At 42.3% G+C, this 17,437-nt stretch overlaps 1 protein-coding gene across 9 annotated transcripts in view; it reads left to right on the top strand.

Annotated features, from left to right (window-relative positions):
- Positions 1-17,437, top strand: part of upf2 (UPF2 regulator of nonsense mediated mRNA decay) — a 129,943-nt gene that overhangs the window by 24,503 nt on the left and 88,003 nt on the right. For 8 of the 9 annotated variants that reach the window (XM_086010778.1, XM_086010780.1, XM_086010779.1 and 5 more), the window contains exons 7-10: positions 44-241; positions 5,055-5,294; positions 9,003-9,106; positions 12,727-12,812. In XM_086010778.1, coding sequence (XP_085866904.1) covers positions 44-241; positions 5,055-5,294; positions 9,003-9,106; positions 12,727-12,812 — 628 coding nt within the window. The remainder of the gene's footprint in view (positions 1-43; positions 242-5,054; positions 5,295-9,002; positions 9,107-12,726; positions 12,813-17,437) is intronic. The other variant, XM_086010776.1, reaches the window with a different exon arrangement.

Below are 17,437 nucleotides of genomic sequence, written 5' to 3'. Positions count from 1 at the left end.
ACAGTTGTTGCATAGAATGAAGTTCTGTAATTTTATTTAACAGAACATGGCACAGGCATAGACATCTTCACACCTGGGAAACCTGGAGAATATGACCTGGATGGAGGAATCTGGGAGGATGAAGATGCACGCAATTTCTATGAAAACCTAATTGACCTCAAAGCCTTTGTACCTGCCATATTGTTTAAAGATAATGATAAGAACTCGCAGAACAAAGATGCCAGCAAAGAAGATCCAAAAGGTAATGTGTGTGCGTGCGTGCAATAATGGAACATAACTTTGGGAATTTCAGCATCCAAGATAGTTTAAGATACGTTTCGTGACTCGACAGAATCTTCCAATAGTACAGCACAGAAGGAGGCCATTTGGCCCATCGAGTCTGTGCTGCCTCTTTCAGAGAACAATCCAGTTAGTCCCCGCACTTCTCCCCCCCCCCCCCCCCCCCCCCCCCCTTAACATACCGTCACTTCCTGGTATTCAAATGTGGATTCCCATTTGGTAAGTATGTAGTGATACAGAAGAAAGTACACAACCATGATGTGATGCAAGGTTTAATGATGAGAGCCACGTCTTCATAACACACCATAATAGTCTTTTTTAAACAAAAGAGAAAAAGCACCCATTTTGTATGTTGGGTGCACTTTTGTCACTTGCTTGTTTGGCACCAGCATTTTGCCCCAATTTTCAATATTTTTTTCAGGATTCAGCAAGGTGCGCGGCCCATTCTAATTTCTGCGTGTGCGCGGTTTTTCCCATTGTAAAGCCGGCAAGCGGCCTATGCGGGACCTCCAGACCGCTGCACGGCCGCGCAGCTAAACGGGAACATTGGTCCTGTGGTAATTCAAGTTGGGTGGAGTCTGTGACTGTGCAAATTATACGTACTCTTGTTGGAAGGACTAGAACTTATTTTGTGAGTGACCTCGTCTTGGTCATGAACCCGTATTGCCACAGTATATTGGGCCAGATTTTGCTGAAGTGGGACATCTCATTAGACTTGTCCCTTCCAATTTCGGTTTTAACATTTTTTGCCACAAAATTGCTGGAAGTGCGAGCTGATAACGGCACAGGGTGGGCAACAAGGCATCTGGGACCTTGGTGAACAACACTGAAAGGACTGTGAAGGAGGGTGAATTAGAGTGGGTGAATTCCTTGTCAAATCAGGTGCAGAAAGAGAAACAAAGATTGGATTAAGAGGGAAAAAAGAGACTCTTTCTTGGAAGTTAGTCTTGAGATTATTCAAGTTGGGTGGAGTCTGATGGTGAAAAGTAAGAAAAACAAAGTAAAAATTTGACATTTTTCAAATCGCCTAAAACAATTCACAACCTGAAGGTATGAGACTCCACACTTATAATTGTTCACTTTCTGGCCAAGAGAAGTTGATTGGCAGTCGTTAAGTTATCATGTCGTTAAAAGGATACTTACAATGTTAATTACTAGACTTCACTTTCTGTGGCGAGATTAATGTGCAAGTGCAGCAACTTAATGAAATTCACGGGGAGCTTGCAATTCATGGGGTACCTCGTCTTCGCTTCAAGCTGCTGACCGATTTGAGCATTAATAACGTTGTGTGTCGTTCAGATGCCGTTACATTTTCAGCAAAATCTGGCCCATTGAGTAGATTCCATCACCAGCTTCTTTTATATTGGTGACTGATGCATCCCAAGGACAAATGGACTCCTAGTTACTGGATTGTTAATGGGTCTCGCTAGCATATCAGCAGGCTGAAACCGCAGCAGGCTTGTACTTGATCATTTCATGGACCTGATGCAGCATTAGTGATGAGCAAAGTTAATGTGTGATGTATATAAGGAGAACCAAGGTGTCCCATTCTACCTTGATGACATTGCTGCTCCAATTACATGTTGCAAACCTGTTTGCTTAATTGCAGCAATTGAGTGACATTCTTATAACAGATTTAAATGAGATAAAAATATCGGATGTGTACACGTATTGAAATAAAACAAGCGGAATTCACTTTTTGAAAATTATTCTGCAACCTATGATAGTTTATTTATTGCACTGAGTTTTATTCATTTAATATAGTTTAGAAGTCTGGCAACAGTGCCTCTTAAAGCTTTGTTAAGCTGCAGAGAACTCTCTTTTTTAATGCTCTTGGGACTGTGTTCATTGGCACCCTTTTCAAGTGTTTATGACCTAATCTCTGCTGACAGCAATTTGGAGCAGTGGTTCTTGATAGCTCAAGGGAGCAGGAGTCGATGCCAGTATTGTCCAAACCGGGTGATTCAGCCCTATGAGTGTCAGGTGTGGCTCTGGTAGCACTCTTGCCTCGGAGTCAGAAGGTTGTGGGTTCAAGTCTTGAGCACAAAAATCTAGGCTGACACAGCAGTGCAGTACTGAGGGGAGTGCTGCACTGTCAGAGGTGCCGTCTTTCGGGTGAGGCATTGAGCCAAGGCCCCGTCTGCGCGCTCAGGCGGACGTAAAAGATCCTATGGCAATATTTCGAAGAGGAGCAGGGGAGTTATCCCCAGCGTCCTTGCCAATATTTATCCTTGAATCAACATCAAATTGGCTGCTGCGTTTCCTACATTACAACAGTAACTACATTTCAAAAAGCACTTCATTGTCTGTAAAGCACTTTGGCACGTCTGATGCTTGTGAAAGGTGCTATATAAATGCAAGTCTTTTTTTCTTTGCAGTGCTGTTGCAGACTATTATTACACATTGAAGGTTTTTGAGATAAATTGGCAAAAGTTATGGCATATCTTTGGTAGTAACTTTTTTTCCACTTGACTAACATAATTTATATTCGGTTAATAAGAATGTCTGTGTTGGAATTTTGCCTCCAAAAAGTTTTGGTTTTCTTCCCTCCCTCAGTGTTTTTCATCTCAGTAATTTTTCCCACTTTCTATCTCCTACTGTTCCTTGGCCGTGCTTGTGAACAGACAGCTTGCTAGCAAGTCTTAGCAGCTGGATCAGAAACAGCATTAACTATGAGGTGAACAAGAATAATAAGTCTGGTTTCACAGGAACAGGAGGAGGCCATTCAGCCCCTCTAGCCTCCTCCGCCATTCGATGAGATCATGGCTGATCTGCAACCGATCTCCATATACCTGCCTTTGGCCCATATCCCTTAATAACTTTGGTTAACAAAAAGCTATCAATCGGCGATTTAAAATGAACAATTGATCTAGCATCAATTGCCGTTTGAGGAAGAGAGTTCCAAACTTCTACCACCCTTTGTGTGTAGAAGTGTTTCCTAATTTCACTCCTGAAAGATCTGGCTCTAATTTTTAGACTCTGCCCCCTAGTCCTAGACTCCCCAACCAGCGGAAATAGTTTCTCTCTGTCTACCCTATCAGTTCCCCTTAATCTTCGATCAGATCACCCCTTAATCTTCTAAATTCTAGGGAATAATTTGTGTAATCTCTCCCTGTGATTTAACCCTTGAAGTCCGGGTATCATTCTGGTAAACCTACGCTGCACTCCCTCCAAGGCCAATATATCCTTCCTAAGGTGTGGTGCCCAGAACTGCTCCCAGTGCTCCAGGTGTGGTCTAACCAGGGCTTTGTACAGCTGCAGCATAACTTCTACCCCCTTGTATTCTGGTCCTCTAGATATAAAGCCCTTTTTGATTATTTTCTGTGCCTGTTGATGACATTTTAATGATCTATGCACCTGGACCCCCCAAGTCTCTTTGGACAGCCACTGTTTTTAGCTTTTTACCATTTGGAAAGTACCCTGTTCTATCCTTTTTAGGTCCAAAATGGATGACCTTGCATTTGCTTACATTGAAGTCCATTTGCCCATTCACTTAATCTATCAATATCTTTGTAATTTTTTGTTTTCATCACCACATAAATTCTGATTTCAAGCTGTTGTGCAGTTAGCTAAAATGCCAAGTTTCTTTGCCAGTTAGGGTGCATTTATACTTCAGGTTTTCTCTTCACACTAGCACTAAACTTGTGTATTGGAAATATGGAGTGAAGACTTGATCAGAACCCAATTGAATCTCTCTTCTCCTCAGGCCCTAACTCAGGATTTAGGCTGCATTTACACTACAACTGTAGCATCAGTGCAAAGAGACTTCACTTTGCACTAATACTGCAGTTATAATGTAAGTGCATCTCTTGTGAAATTCAAATTTCAATGTGGGGAAAAAACATTACTTTTTAATAATGTTCTTCCATTGATGACTACTGCATGATGTTTAAACCCTATTAACCAAAAGTTGAAAGCTATAAAGTTTTTGTACTAATTCTCCAACCATGTTATGGATTTTTTTGGAGCACATAATACTGTGGCAGCCCCTTTGTAAGTGTTCACTCATTGCATTCGCAACTAATTCAGTAATATGAGAATAGGATTCTAAACACTGAGTTTGGCATCTTGTGTTTGTCAATGAAGAGTGTTATCAACTCCAGTCAAACTGATCATTTGCGTAATTGAATGTTGACAACTCAATTCATGCATGTTTTGTATTGAAAACTGAGACCTAGCTCTCTGGTGAGCGAATAATGTGGTACTAAATCATCCAAGGCAGGAAGTACCAGCATTGCTTTATTCTGAGTTAGCTGTACTCAAATGGGGTTACGGTGTGTGGCACCCGTATTCCAGGGCCGGGGCAGGGGAAAAACCAGCCAGGTTTTCTATACCTGACTGCTGTCCAGTAACCCTTTCTGCAAGGTGCGTGTAGGTAGGTGACGCATGCATAGTGAGTTTGGCTCACCTGCAACACCCTGCAGCTAAATAACCTGCTCACAAATGGAGGGCGGGTAAAGTTACAGAGAGTTGTTGGTACCTGTGCAGCTGTACCCAACTTGAGATGCCATCTTCAGAAAAGGGAGAAAATTGAAGAGGGAGAAGAAAGAAGATTACGTTGTTATGTAAAACGTGGTTGGTGGCTTGGGGGAAAAAATAGCCAGGACTTTGCTCAGTTAAAGCAGCATAGAGAAATATCCGAGTACAGCTTTCACTGTTTTATAGTTTTAAAACAAATGGGCCACTTTGTCCAGTTTTGGGATAGTATTATCACAAAATGTTTACGTGAAAAGTTTGCAAAATCCACCACCCGTCCATTCACTTGTTTGTGACAGATTCCAAAGATGGAAAAGATTCCAAGGATGGAAAAGATTCCAAGGATGGAAAAGATTCCAAGGATGGAAAAGATTCCAAGGATGGAAAAGATTCCAAGGATGGAAAAGATTCCAAAGAGTTGGTTGCTACGGAGGAACTGGAGCTGGAACTGGAAAATCTGGATATTAATGATGAAATAATAGTCGAAGAGGGAACCGATGAACCCGAAGACCTCAGTCAAAAGCTTCTGGAGGAGCACGGTAACACGATATTTAACTACTTTAACTAACCTGTACAGTCTGCTGCTGCCACTGTGGCTGAGCTGCATCTAACCTCTACATAGAGCTGAGACTGCCTTTTACATTTCACATTCTGATATTTTCCTTATTTCTAGACTGAAGTAATTTTTAGCAACGGAAATACCATTAGGCCCAACCAGCCTGTCTCTCTTGCATTGCCTGTCTTGACAGCATAGGGTTGCTCGCTGTTGATCAGTCTCTCACCGATATATTCCTGCATAGCAACGTCTTTGAGTTTTAATATTACTTTCTGCTTTGACTTTTGTCTGTCAAGAGGGCTGAATAGCCTGGACTCCACTCACTGCCCCAAGGTAAAGAAAATCTGAATTTAGGCATTGATCAGGCAGAATGTATTTTTACTTTTACAAAAAAAAATCTGACTGGAAGTGGAAATTCTGGAGAGTGATGGAGCACGGTGCTGATTACTAAAACAAAAGCAACAAACACCAGGGAACATTGGAGGACATGATGGCTGGGAGCTTTTCTTTGAAACTCCTTTTTAAAAAAATCTACTTTTGCTCCCTGGCTGTGTCTGATTTTAAATGGGCAATGGGAGCTGTGTGAGCTCTGACTCTTATATTCAGAAAGTCCACTGAAACTAATGTAACTGGCTTTTTAAAAACCTGTTAAAACAGGTCCTGGGAAAGTGGATGTTGCCCCTATTTGGGAGTGCCTTTGTGGTCCAGTGCAAAATGTCTGGGCCAGCTATAATCCACAGGTGATATATTATGTGCCACCACCTATCGAGACCAAAATGAAGTAACCTAGAAATGTAGTGAAACCTGAGAACTTTCTGTAAAAGTTACAATCTACGTGTCAATACTCTTGACATAATGACGACTCAGTCGGTGAGGATATATTTTTCAATTGGGTGACTCAGATTTTATATTAAATTTGTTTTAGAAGAATTTTTTTATATTCAAAATTTTTATCCTAGCTCTAATATAGAAATGGAGTTTTTAGATACTAATATGATAGCAGAGGTAACTTTTCACTTAATTATGTTCTAAACATTTAGCTAGATATCAGCTTCTGGTATCTGCTGTGTGCCTTGAGAGCTTAAACTCATGTTTGTCATTTATCTAATGACTATTCTGGGACAGGCTGGACAAAAGTAAGGTGTTTCTTTGGGGTCGAGGTGACTACAGGATGATGCACTTGGTGCTGGAGATTTGGATTCAAGTCATCCCTTTGTGACAGACTCTAAATTGATATCTATGCCAGGGCACTGTTGATGGTTGACCAGCTTATCTAGGTTATTAATTGCACCTGGGGCTGTAGAACTGCTACTGGGAACTCGAATTCCTCCCACTTGGGCCTAGGTAACAGTGCTAATAAGTAGCTTGGTCCTGGTTGGATGAGCAGTCGGAAGCTTATCGTGCTCTGCTTGGCTTGAAGCCTCACTAGCATGGTTTGACATGTGTGTCGAGCGACTCAGACGACCAAAATAGAAGCGTTTCTTGGGTACTGAATAGTGCTGACCTGCTCAGCAATGTCTGACTGGCCAGGGCTGGACAATCTTGGGCTGACTGTACTTGTCTGTCTTGTTCTGAAGAATTCAGGAAACACATGCAGCCACTCTTACTAGTTTGTGAGCTGACATATTTGACCTAGGAATGTTTTTATAATTTTACTCTCCTTTCTGCTTTAATTGCTCCTTTTCCAGTGAAGAACACCTTTCTGCTCCCTAGCCTTTGCCAATGCTGAGCAGCAAGGAGTTGTATGAGTTATTTACATTGACTGGTACTCTGTTGTTCTGCACCCATAAAGAAGCAACTGCTCTAACTCCTCAAATCATGTAGCCAAGATTGAAAACAGCAGTTAATCTTGAGCATGAAGCCATGTCCTTCTACCCAGAGACCTATCCCAAGTCCTGCAAATCTCAGTAACAACTTTTGTTTAAAGGTACAGTGGTGCAATGTTTTGGAACAGGTAACTTTAATCTCGTAGTGAAGAAGAACTGTAGGGTTACAAAAGCAAAATACTGCGGATGCTGGAAATCTGAAATAAAAACAGAAAATGCTGGAAATATTCAGTAGGCCAGGCAACATCCATGGGGAGAGAAAGAGTTAATGTTTCGTTAGAACTGGAAAAAGTTAGAGATGTAACCGATTTTAAGCATGTGAAGGGGGAGGGGAGGAAAGAACAAAAGGGAAGGTCTGTGATAGGATGGAAGGCGGGAGAGATTAAGAGACAAAAGGGATGATGGTGCGAGGCAAAAGGAGATGGTAATGGGACAAGTTAAGAAACAAAAGATGGGTCTCGATGAGGTGTAAATGGGAATGGCAGAATCATCAACAGCTGTCGTGTGGGGAAAAAATAGGGGCAGAGGTTATGGTTTGAAATTGTTGAACTCGATGTTGAGTCCAGAAGGCTGTAAAGTGCCTAATCGAAAGATGAGGTGCCGCTCCTCGAGCTTGTGTTGAGCTTCGTTGGAACAGTTGAGGCCGGAGAGGTCAGAGTGGGAGTGGAGCAGAGAATTAGTGATGGGCGACCAGAAGCTCAGGGTCACGCTTACGGACTGAACGGAGGTGTTCCGCAAAGCGGTCGCCCAATCTGTGTTTGGTCTCCCCAATGTTGAGACCGCATCGTGAGCAGCGAATACAGTATCCTAAATTGCAAGAAGTACAAGTAAATTGCTGTTTCACCTGGAAGGAGTGTTTGGGGCCCTGGACAGTGGGAAGAGAGGAGGTAAAAGGGCATGTGTTGCATCTCCTGTGCTTGCACGGGAAGGTGCCAAGGGGAGGGGGTGACTGAGGAGTGGACCGGAGTGTCACGGAGGGAGAGGTCCTTTTGAAATGCTGAAAGGGGAGGGGCAGATGTGTTTGGTGGTGGGATCACGCTGGAGGTGGCGGAAATGGCAGAGGATGATCCGTTGAATGTGGAGGCTGGTGGAGTGAAAGGTGAGGACAAGGGGATCCCTGTCGTAGTTCTGGGAGGGGAAGGGGTGAGAGCCTTGGAGAAGTGCGAGAAATGGAACGGACACGGTCGAGGGCTGCGTCAACCACAGTAGAGGGGAATCCTCAGTTGAGGAAAAAAGAAGACATCGGAAGCACTAGTATGGAAGGTGGCACCGTCAGAACAGATGCGACAGACACCGAAACTGGGAGAACGGATTAGAGTCCGTTCAGGAAGTGAGGTGGAAAGAAGTGTAGTCCAGGTAGCTGTGGGAGTCTGGGCTTAAAATGGATGTTTGTCGATAGCTTATTCCCAGAAATGGAGACGGAGAAGTCGAGGAAGGAAAGAGTCAGAGATAAACTATGTGAAGGTGAGGGAAGGGTGGCAATTGGGTTGAACTGTAGGATTGATTGGTCAACCAACACTCAGTTGTCAATCTCAACTGAACTGCTGTGGAGATAGACTGAGAAAATGCAATCTGACCTGTTGCCGTGGATCTCATAGCTGGCCCAGAGCAGTTACTGGCAGACTGGAGCAGATTGCCTGTTTGTCCTCTTGGTTGCTGGTAACTGGGATAGAAGAAGTATTTGTAACTTTCAAAAAAAAAAACTACATAATGCAAAATATTGAAGTGTGCCATTATTAAGACGTATCAGCATTATGCTGATACTGCCTCAATAAAATTAATTTTTTGTCATTTCTTCTTGTTCCATTTTTAAGTGTGAAAATGCCTTTATCCTCTGTATCTGATGTATGGTGATTATATTGCAGAACAAGATGAAGAAGAAGCCAGCACTGGTTCTCACCTGAAACTGATAGTGGACGCTTTTCTGCAGCAGCTACCCAACTGTGTCAACCGTGACCTGATAGACAAGGTACATTTAGAGCCCTGTTTCATATAGAAACTTCACCGACCTTGTACAGCTACATTTTGTTTGTATGGATGACTTCACTTATCTGCTGTCAACCATTTGGAAATTGCAGAATTTCCTTTGCAGCTGGTGTGACTAAAACACAGGATAAGCTTCTGTTATATCTCATTTAGTGGCCATGGATTTTTTAAAAAAATATTCAGGCCTGCATTTCACCTATAGATCAGAGTAGTCTGTGCTCAGGTCGACTAGAGTGTTGCTCTACACTAGCCGCGAAGAGTGGGCTCGACATTTCTTTTCATTTTTTGGGGTTGTTCTTTGGTGCATCAGTTGAGATTGGGAACTTGGCTGTGTTTGTGTGAAAGGGGCTGGGGGTCGTATTTACATCTCGTCTCTCTGTGGGACCCTGCAGTGGTGCTTTAATATTTACGCTACTGCTCTGTGCAACGTAGAATTTATTCTACATCCTTCAGATAACCTAACGATGTATGACATTATTTCTGGTTCCACTGATGGTAGCAAAAAAAAATCATTACAATACTGCCATTTTGAAAATCCTCTTCAGAGATTCAAGAGCCAATTTTACACATCCCCTACTCATGGGAGCATCAGCTGTGTAAATTCAGAAATCGTAGGCAAATAATTTTCCGTACATCAAAATTAATAGACAGAAATTTGTGAGGACTATATCTCAGATTTCCTGATTATATAGGACTGGCAGGCGAGGCTTGCCTCTGCTGGTGTGTGTGTTAAATCGGACCGTAAGAATTTTCCCTGCCCAAAGATGCAGCAATTTTAACATTGTAGCATGGGTGTGAAATGAGATTTTCTCTGACCAAAGATATAGATAAAAATGTGCAAACTACCTTTTTAAAAAAAAATCTATATTAACGGGGCATACAGCACTGCATTTCTGAGAACAACAGAAGATTACAGCTCTGAAGGAGGCCATTTAATTATCATCCTTTTTCGGTTCTTTGCTAGAGCAAGCCAAAGCTAATCTCACTGCCCTGCTATAATCTTGTATTTTGTTCTGCTTCAAATATTTATTCAGTTTTCTCTTAAAGGGTGCAATGGTCACTGCCTCAGCCACTCTCTGTGGCAAAGCTTGCATGCTTCAGTGACTTTCTGTGCATGAAGAAATTTCTCCAAACCTTTCTACTCAGAGTTTTAAATTAATGACTCCCCTAAATCATCTTGGTATTCTCTGTTTCAGTGGAAGGAGTCTCAGTATCTCATTCCTTTGCTCAGCCCAAGTCCTAATCAATTCAATTCAATTCAATTTTTATTTGCCATATGTAACCAGTACAAGTACAATTACAATGGAATGCTTACTCCCCGTAGGGACACGTCAGCTATTCTTACAGCGCTGTGTTCAGAAAGTCAATAATCATCTGTATATACAGGAAACTTTGTTATATCCAGCACCGACGGGACCACGCTGTTGCCGATCTATCAAAACTGACAGACATACCAGCTCCGTATCTGACAACAAACACTGTTGCTTAGCAACAGCTTCAAACAGTCGGCCCGTACCTTGGAAGCGTCTCTGTAGCTTAGCAACAGCTTCAGAGAGACTTTCCAGAGCCTGACTGTTGGAAAAAAAAAAAAGCCACGAGAAGGAAAAAAAACCTAACAAAACGGCTCCTGATTTCTGCCAGTAGATCGAGGTTTCCGGACATACAACCTCCGGATAAACCAAAGTCTCCTATACTGAGAATACAAATGGACCCAACTCTGACCACTGGGGTACACCATTTGCAGTCTTCAGTTCAAGCAACCTAGTTGACCGTAACTCTCTGTTCCCTGTCCGTCAACCAATTTTCTATCTATTTCCTTCAATGCCATACGTCTGAATTTTGTGAGACCCCTTAACAAACTCCTTTTGAAAATCCATATACATTGCCTCTAATATATTCCCTTTATTTATCCAATTGGTCACTTCAAAAAAAATTCTATTAGAGTTGTCAACCATGATTTGCCTTTGACATATTAATTCTGGCTGTTCTCAATGAACCCATGAATTTCTAAACATTTACTAATTTTATCTCGAATTATGGGTTTACTCACCACTGATGTTAGACTAACTGGCCTATAGTTAGCTGGTTGATCTTTCTCTCCCGTGTTGCCAGTGTGAAGTTGCTCCACTTTCTGCAGTGGAGTCGCTTTCCATGGGTGACTCCACAAAGTTCCCTTGCAGTAAAGGGAAGCCCTGCTCACCGCTTCCAGCAGTTACATACATCAAGGTAGGTTTTTAAAAAAAAGAATGAAAACACATTGCACAAAGTTTTTTGGGGACGATGGACTTTTCTCTCTGCGCTGTATGTCCCTTGGAAAGCATATTATTTCTGTTTCTCAAACCAGAGATTACTTTGAATAAAAGGTACTCTACTTTGCCCACACTTGCCTTGTCTTTTAAGTGAGTCTCCTCTGTAGTAAGAACATAACATAAGAACATAAGAAATAGGAGCAGGAGTAGGCCAGTCGGCCCCTCGAGCCTGCTCCGCCATTCAATAAGATCATGGCTGATCTGATCCTAACCGCCAATCTGCTATCACAGAACCATCTCCTGAATCTAACAGAATTAGACACACGAAATAGGAGTAGGAGCAGGATCAGGCTACACAGCCCCTGGGCCCGCTCCGCTACCCACAGGGCCATATCCGATCCGAACCTAGTATACATGGACTAGTAATTTGCTACAAAAGGAAACTCCATGTCTTTTTTGAAGTACCAGATATATTCAGATCCTATTTCACTTGTTATTATCCACCTGGGCCACTTGCTTCTGCTCCTTCTGTACTCCGAATCTGCTGAGTTTATGACCGTTCACTTGGAACTGTTGGGATCCCTGTGTGTTGCCCACAAAGGTGATTTTTTTTTTTAAATAGTTCCTGATACTAATTTTTTATGAATTGGAAAGAAATGTGCAAAGAATTACATAGCTTTCCTTTGTTGGCAATGTTTCTTGAAGTACTGTAATGGGGAGAACAGATTGTAACCTTGTTCCATAGGCTACCATTGTCTACCAAAGGGTTCCTCTTTATGCTGCAATCTAATCTTTGACGATTAAGCACAGAACAATTGTAGAACTTTTATTTTAGTCCTGTAAATAATACTGAGGGTGAAACCCCTCTTAATTTTAGTGGAAAAGTCAGTGTGACAGTAAAACAGGAAGTTTTTGAATAGTGAGCGCTTTTTTTAACTGTCGTTTCTGCTTTAAAATTGTTTCAGCGACTGACAATGAAGCCCTCAGTAGGCACCAGCATTCGCAGGTTATTTTGACTATGAAACTTTTTATAAATAATCCATTTGATCTTTGGGCAGTACCTCAACCCTTTCTCTACAAATGACGGACAGGTTTTGCATTCATTTTAAGGAAAGTTACTTAGATTTTTTTAAATTGTAGTAAAACAGTTTGATCTTTTGATGCAAAGGCCACATCACTTTAAAGGGAAAAAAAATCCAACAGCCTTAAAAGCTTTTTTGATTAAAATAATGCATATCATTAGCTGCAATACAACTCCAGCCTTATGAAAAGTAGAGACCAAAGCTGACGTCTTTGGCAGCTGAATTTAAAAAAAACTCTAGAATCGACAAATCTTTTAATTCTTTTTGCACAGGCTGCAATGGATTTCTGCATGAACATGAACACAAAAGCTAATCGAAGGAAATTGGTCCGAGCACTCTTCACTGTACCCAGGCAGAGGTTGGTGTATTATTGCTGCAGCATTTTATTTTTGCTCTTGGGATGTCGGCGACGCTGGAAGGCCACATTTAATGCCTAGCTTTAGTTACCTTGAGAAGGTGGACGTGGATCCTCCTTGCCCTGTGCTGATGATGTTCCCACTGTGGTACAAGGTGAGGAATTCCAGGATATTGTCCAGCGACAATTAAGGAATGTAAGAAGTCACACAACACCAGGTTATAGTCCAACAGCTTTATTTGGAATCACAAGCTTTCGGAGCGCTGCTCCTTCGTCAGCACTTCACCTGACGAAGGAGCAGCGCTCCAAAAGCTTGTGATTTCAAATAAAGCTGTTGGACTATAACCTGGTGTTGTGACTTCCTACATTTGTCCACCCCAGTCCAACTCCGGCATCTCCACACCATAATTAAGGAATGGTGATTATATGTCCAGGTCAGGAAGGTTCTGTTACTTGGAAGGGAACTTGGAGGTGGTGGTGTTTCCACGGCATTGCTGTTCCTGTCCTCCCTGGTGGTGGATGCATGCGAGATTTTTTTTTTTAAGTAAGATGTGTACAGATATTAAAATGTGCCATAAATTGCTCTGCCTGATTACAGTTGCTTTATAGTATAATTACTGAGGGAGTGCTGCATTAAACCGAGGTTCCATCTATCCTCTCGGGTGGACATAAAAGATCCTGTGGCACTATTTCAAAGAAGAGCAGGGTGTCCTGGTCAATAGTTAGTCCTCAATCGTCAACATCAGTAAAGCAGATGATCTGGTCATTACCACATTGCTGTTTGTGGGACCTTGCTGTACGCAACTTGGCTGTCACGTTACAACAATGACTACACTTCAGAGAAGTACTTCATTGATTGTAAAGCGCTTTGGGATGTTCTGAGGCCATGAAAAGCGCAATGTAAATGCAAGCTGAATAATGGTACTTAACACCCGAGGAGCCAACCGCAGTATTATTGATGGATGCAATATTCTTCTCCCAGCACCTTGGAACCGAAACAATAATAATAATAATACAACTTTATTGTCATTGTACAATGCACAAGAACAACGAAATGTGATCTTGCAAGCTCCCATGAGCCCAGTACAAATAACATTAACATTAAACGTAAATAGCACCGTCCTGGGAGAAGCAAAGCCGCTGCGTCTGTGCGCGCTGCCATTCCATTTCCACCATTCCTCCTGTCCGACAATCTTCAGCCCAACGCCCGGGCCTGCTCACCAGCCGCCCCTCCTCGGGGCTCCTTCTGTGACCTTCTGCACCTGGTCTTCCCTGATGGTCACCCCTCCAGGTACTAACCAGGCCTGGCTCTGCTTAGCTTCCAAGCCTTGCCAGTGACCTAGTCCCAGGAACAAGCTATGAATGACTGCAACCTCGTTTTCAGAGGTGCATTCCTGCTTTAAATAGGCTTCTGGGTGACCCGGTGGAAATTGTTCCCCCGAGGTGGTGGGTTTCCATTCAGGTTGGTCATTTCGGTGAGATTATAACGAGGCCCGGGTGTTTTTGGCAGAAACAGGTGATTTTTAAACTGAAACCAAAATTTACCTGCCGAAAACTGACATGGGGTTTTATTATAATTATCTCTGAGTTAAGCCTTAGTTTGCTTTTTTAAAAAAAAAAACCCCACTGTAGACAGAAAAATATATGATCTTGTTTTTATAGTTTGTCACCAGCAGTTAAAATGTGCCTAAAATCATTTATTTAATTGCAACCTGTTGCATTTTGCTGTAGAGGGCACAAGAGGCCATCTTTTGCACTGAATCTTTCAGTCTATATACTGTATTTCTTCGCAATTTGCCAGTTCTTTTTACGTAATCCATTTTTCCAGTATTCTATATACGTACAATTTGACATCCAGTTTACTCAATATAAATAGAAATTGAACTGTGTGCTCTATTTATAATACAAGATTTCAGGGTTCATCGCACTTTTGATGTTGTACCTGGTTTGGGGAATGAGAATTCCATCCCAATCCCAGCAATTGAGCTAATGCAGCTGATATCTGAGCGATCAAAGATCAAAAAAGGGATTGTTGCATTAGTGGGGTTCACTGTTCCCTCTAATGTTTTTTTTGGCCCCGTGCGGCCCCTTTAACGGCCTGCGTGGGCCATTCAAAATTCTGCGCAGACATGTTTTTTTTGTTTAAAAACTGGCTCACCGGCTGCGCAGGGCCTCAAGTGCTGCGTGGTCGCGCAGCTTAAAGGGGAACATTGGTGGGTTTGTACCACGGGCCCCTTGATTGTGGGAGGGAAATGCAAGAGGAAATCTGTAGACCGCTCAGGGAGATGAATAAGAATAACAAAATTATTGCTCTAGGAGATTTTAATCACCCACTTAATGGTTAGGACACAGAGGAACTAATAGAAAAGAGGGAATGGGATTCCTAAAATGCGTACAGGACTTCTTCCTCAAGCAGTACATTCGTCTGAACACGAGAGAGGCAGTGCTCGATCTAGTTATGAGTTGTTAAACAGATCAGGTAGATGAGTTAAATGTAGGTGAGCACGTTTGGCGCAGGTCTAAATGGAATGGGAAAACGCTAGTAAAGAAAGACTTCCACTTATACAGCACCTTTCATGACTTCAGGACGTCCCAAAGCGCTTTACAGCCAGTGAAGTACTTTTAAAATTGTTGTTATACTTTTAAAACTTATATATATTAATGATCTGGACGAGGGAATTGGATGTAATATCTCCAAATTTGCAGACGACACAAAGCTGGGTGGGAGGGTAAGCTGTGAGGAGGATGTCGTGAAACTCCAGTAGGATTTGGACAGGTTGGGTGATTGGGCAGAAACATGGCAAATGCACTATAATGTGGATAAATGTGAGGTTATCCACTTTGGTGGCAAAAACAGGAAGGCAGATTATTATTTGAATGGCAATAGATTGGGAGAAGGGGAAGTGCAAAGAGACCTGGGTGGTGTTGTGCACCAGTCGCTGAAGGTAAGCATGCAGGTGCAGCAGGTGGTTAAGAAGGCAAATGGTATGTTGGCCTTAGTAGCAAGAGGGTTTGAGTACAGGAACAAGGATGTCTTGCTACAGTTGTACAGGGCCTTGGTGAGACCACACCTTGAGTATTGTGTGCAGTTTTGGTCGCCTTACCTGAGGAAGGACGTTCTTGCCATGGAAGGAGTGCAGTGAAGATTCACCAGGCTGATACCTGGGATGGCAGGAATGACGTATGAGGAGAGATTGTGTCGATTGGGCTTATACTCACTGGAGTTTAGAAGATTGAGAGGGGATCTCATCGAAACCTATAAAATTCTGTCAGGCCTGGACAGACTAGATGCAGGAAGGATGTTTTTGATGGCCGGGGAGTCAGAACCAGGGGTCATAGTCTAAGGATAAGGGGTAAGCCATTTAGGACTGAAATGAGGAATTTCTTCACCCAGAGAGTGGTGAACCTGTGGAATTCTCTGACACAGAGGGCGGTGGAGGCCAGTTCATTAAATATATTCAAGAAGGAGTTGGATATATTTCTTAAGGCTAAAGGGATCAAGGGATATGGGGAGAAGGCAGGGACAGGGTACTGAATTTGGATGATCAGCCATGATCCCATTGAATGGCGGAGCAGGCTCGAGGGGCCGAATGGCCTACTCCTGCTCCTATCTTCTATGTCTATGTTTCTATGTAATGTAGGACAAAATAAGTGCACCAGTTTGGCACAGAGCAGATGAGTGAGCTTGCTGAGCTGAGGTGGAACGAACAATTGACATACAGGATAGTAGATCAACAATGGGATGTTTTTAATGTGATTGGAAAGATGAAGAATAAAAAATCCCATTTTAAAAAGCTTCAGGTTTCAGGGTGCCTTGGATAAATAGATTAGAAAACAAACAAAAATTGAAGGAAGTGGGCATATCAAGTCGATAGGTATTCCAAACATTATAAAAATGGGAGAATATGAGAAAATTGGGGGCAAAGGTTATGGGAGGGAGTAATGATAGAATCTCAAAATATGTTAAAAGGAACATTGAAGTCTTCTACAAATGTATCGGGGAAAAAGAGAATTGTTAAATATGTAGTGGGACCAATGAGAGGATAGTGAGTTTGAGAAGTGGAAATTGGCGGGGATATTTAACAAGTAAATGCAATTTCTAAATTTGTGGCTGACACCAAATTGGGGGGGTTAGTTAATACTGAGGAGGACTGCAACAGATTACAGGAAGACATTAATAAACTTTCAGAATGGGCATATAATTGGCAAATGAAATTCAACACAGATAAATGTGAGGTATTACATTTTGATAGGAAGAGTAGGGAGGTCACTGATTACTTGGTGGGGTAGAGGAGCAAAGGGATCTCTGAGTACAAGTACACAAATCACAAAGTAGCGACACAGGTTAACAAGGCCATTAAAAAAAACAGGCACTAGGATTTATTTCTAGAGGGATAGAATTGAAAAGTTGTGAAGTTATGCTACTTTGGTTAGACCACACTTAGCATACAATTCTGGTCACCGTATTATAAAAAGAATATACAGGAAACTTTGTGCTATCCGGCACCGACGGGACCGAGCTGTTGCCGTCCCATCAAAACTGCCGGACAAACAAGCACTAATGTTGAAACATACGGAGATTTTGAGCTCCGTATCTGGCAACAAACTCTGTTGCTTAGCAACAGCTT

This window comes from Somniosus microcephalus, chromosome 17, assembly GCF_052327205.1.
Source record: "Somniosus microcephalus isolate GS21.2 chromosome 17, FLI_Smic_1.0, whole genome shotgun sequence".
Taxonomy (NCBI): Eukaryota; Metazoa; Chordata; class Chondrichthyes; order Squaliformes; family Somniosidae; genus Somniosus; species Somniosus microcephalus.
The sequence above is the reverse complement of the archived record's forward strand: the minus strand, read 5'-3'. Positions and strand labels throughout refer to the sequence as shown.